This window comes from Lottia gigantea, assembly GCF_000327385.1.
Source record: "Lottia gigantea unplaced genomic scaffold LOTGIsca_16, whole genome shotgun sequence".
NCBI classification, from domain to species: Eukaryota; Metazoa; Mollusca; class Gastropoda; family Lottiidae; genus Lottia; species Lottia gigantea.
The window spans coordinates 890,120-893,288 of record NW_008707965.1 but is presented as its reverse complement, the minus strand read 5'-3'; the positions used below and the strand labels follow the sequence as shown (position 1 = coordinate 893,288).

The following is a 3,169-nucleotide window of genomic DNA, read 5'->3' as shown; positions in this document are numbered from 1 at the left end:
CAAACGGTTGAGCTAAACTCAAGTCACCTAGCCAAGTATGGTTAGTCTGTCCTGGCTGAACGGTAAGCTTCACAACGGCTTGTGTCTCTTGGAATATCACTCTAACCTTCGTTACTTCACGAGCTGTAATGGCGATGATATTTTTGGAGTTGTGATGCATGGGATAAATGAATGAAAATATAAACTGGGTTCCCCAATGATCAGTTTCCAGACCTGAAATATCAACAAAAATTGTTAAAAATTCGAAATTCAAAAATTTAAAAACTTCTGTTCTGTCTTACTTTTGGACAATTTGAAGTTGCAATGAGATACTTGTATATATATATATTTTTAAAATGAGCAAGTGGTATTCAATTTCTAATATTCAAAACGTTTCATATCATATAAAATAATGATATACAAATGGTTCAATCCAAGATCCCACTCTACCATTGGGTTTGACAACTTGGATTCCCTTTTGCTCAGTCCCCAATCCTAAAAACGAAGTCGCTTCAAAAAGAAAATCTGAACTAACCTTCCGTGTTCACCACCAACATACCAAGTGAAATCTGAAATAAGATATCAGACGTAAAAAGCCTGTTCTTTATCTGATCAAACCTAAAATGACGCACAATGCCGCTTAAATAGATGTTTATAGCGATAATATATCACAAATCGAAACAATGATTGTCTTCGTTATGATTTTGAAAAGATTAAAAATGAATATGAAAACGTACCAGAATAAAAAAAGATGTTGTTCGCCTTCTTGTGTCCATGATTATACGATCAAGAAAATAGTGGGCTACCTTTGTCAAGTAGATTGAAAGTAATTGATTCTTGTTCTTCTTCAAACACCTTCTAGTATTTATTATACTGTTTGTTCTTTTACACATACAATAAACGGTACTTAGTATGGGGCGTACCAGAGGGAAGGAGGGGGGGGGGGGCGAGGGAAGGATAGGGAGTTGATGAGTAGGGTGCAGCTAAGCTTCAGTTGGGTTCATAATTTCGGTGAAGGTAGGTTTAGTTGATAGACGCCTATAAGCCATGATTGTTATGCAAGAAAGCATCTCTAGAGAGCTCTAATACCCCTTTCGCACTATTACAACCGAATAGAAAAATACGATTCAGTTCGATTGGATTCGGTTCGGGTTGCTTTCGCACTGCAATCCTATCTGGATAGCCGCTTTCGCACTTCCGAGTCAAGTTATCTAGATAACTTTTTATTTTTAGTAACACATCATGTCACGTGACGGGACTGAAATTCCTTATTTATAAATAAAACATATGAAAATAAAAACAAAAGCATTTTATGTTTCCTCTTCCGATATATATTCATTCTTTTCCTAGACAATTCGTGTACTTTATTAATCCTTTTCTTGTGATCGTCAAATATCATTATAAGTCCCCGCCAACAGGAGCCATTTTGAAGTGTTTATACACGTGACACCCCACGTGATAAACTTATCCGGATAACTTCTTGTTTGGTTTCGCACTGCCACTTATCTGGATCGTATCCAGACGAAATCCACCTCTTGAGGTAGATTTTTCTATCTGGATAACTTCTGGTTATAACCGAATAAGTTTTTTTGCCAGTGCGAAAGTAACTGGAAGTTATTCGGATAGAACTGGATACAACCGAATTACTTTTGCAGTGCGAAAGGGCTATTATAATTGGCTGTTTTCGCTAGCTTATAATCCAATCAAATCGCTGCATTTACAAAGCTTAGTGGTACAAGTATAGTCGCCACTACAGTAAAGGTATTAGACGAAGAAAACATATTTTTGATACAGGTTTAATATCTTATAGTATCAAAATAAAATGGTTGTAATAGTGGAGAATCTGTTTAATTATGTCTTTGATCGTTTGTTTACAAATGTTGACTTTATTCACCTTTTATCATCAACTTGAATAGATCACGAATTGATCAGAATCGACAAATATAGTATTCCACTAATCTTATTATATCCGTGCGGCGAGGCCAAGAGCTATCTTTTGAATATTTGGATTAGAACATTCTTGTTAAGGTTGCCTCTACTTATTTTTCTTGGTCAAATCATGCTCATTGTTTAATTAATTGGTGTTTCTAAAGAATAAATCAAGTACTCCTGAGTGTTAAGATTGTGTGAGGAATAGCTTGGGGATCACATTTACTGAAATCCTATTGAAAAAGCTTAAAATAGAATCCTTCTTTACTCACCACTGATAGATCGTCCTAATCTAGCCACATTTTCGTATAAAAAATTATTAGCCAAAGATGTTTAAAAGATATATTTGTAAGTTAGAAACAATGTAATTAGAGAATAAAAAAACATCGTTTTTTTTTACTTATTTTGGAAACATAACCATTGAAATTATAAAATTTCCGGTTGGTATTTGGCTGTTTTGGTAATGTTCGGCTGTGAAAAGGCACACATAGATTTACCTCCCTTAAGGAAATTGTGACACCTGATAATCTTTATTAAGTGACCGCTCGATCATTGGAATCTGTTCGTAATTAGCTAATTACGAGTTAATTATTGACTTCTGAAACAAACTGGTATTTTTCCCAATCATTAAAACACATCTGCTTTCTATTTATATAAGTATTAGCCGTCCAATAATGGATCCGAAATAAATGAAAATAAGGAAATCGAACTTTAAAGCTCAGTCCATTTTGATTTCATCTGGCATACCTTGTCGGATTTAAGAGGGCACTAATCATGGTTGGGGATCACAATGGCCTCCGCTCGAAAATTATCTAATATGAGAAGCCGGAAAAAACGCCCAACGCTAATTTGTAAGTTAATACATATAATTTTTTCGATGAAGGGGGGGGGGGGACAACATTGAATAATTTCAAAATATAGGGGAGACGGACTTCTGACCCTCTTTGTTTAGATTATCCAACACCAACTGTGTACAGACACGTCCTAAACATCCCACTCACGTGAAAAATGCACAATTTTCAAAACTGTACAAATAAAGGAGGGAGCCAAATCAAACTGTATAAAGTTGCGTGGCTAAACCATTAAAATCTCTTCTCAAATTCCATTGATTTGACCACTGAACGAATGGATCGGGGAAATCGTTCAGATTGTTCGAAATACGTCCTTTTGAACCAGTTCTTTGAAAGACAAATAGCAGATTAAACAGTCTATAAAAATCCTGACCGCGTATTCTCCACACGATCTTATTTTCAACCCGGTT

At 35.4% G+C, this 3,169-nt stretch overlaps 1 protein-coding gene across 1 annotated transcript in view; it reads right to left on the bottom strand.

The window, feature by feature from the left end:
- Window positions 1-755, bottom strand: part of LOTGIDRAFT_158109 (hypothetical protein) — a gene marked incomplete at both ends in the record, with an annotated part of 4,892 nt that extends 4,137 nt beyond the window's left edge. The window contains 3 exons of the mRNA XM_009051139.1: window positions 28-213; window positions 515-548; window positions 717-755. Of these exons, the coding sequence (XP_009049387.1) occupies window positions 28-213; window positions 515-548; window positions 717-755 (259 nt within the window). The remainder of the gene's footprint in view (window positions 1-27; window positions 214-514; window positions 549-716) is intronic.
- Window positions 756-3,169: the final 2,414 nt, after the last annotated feature.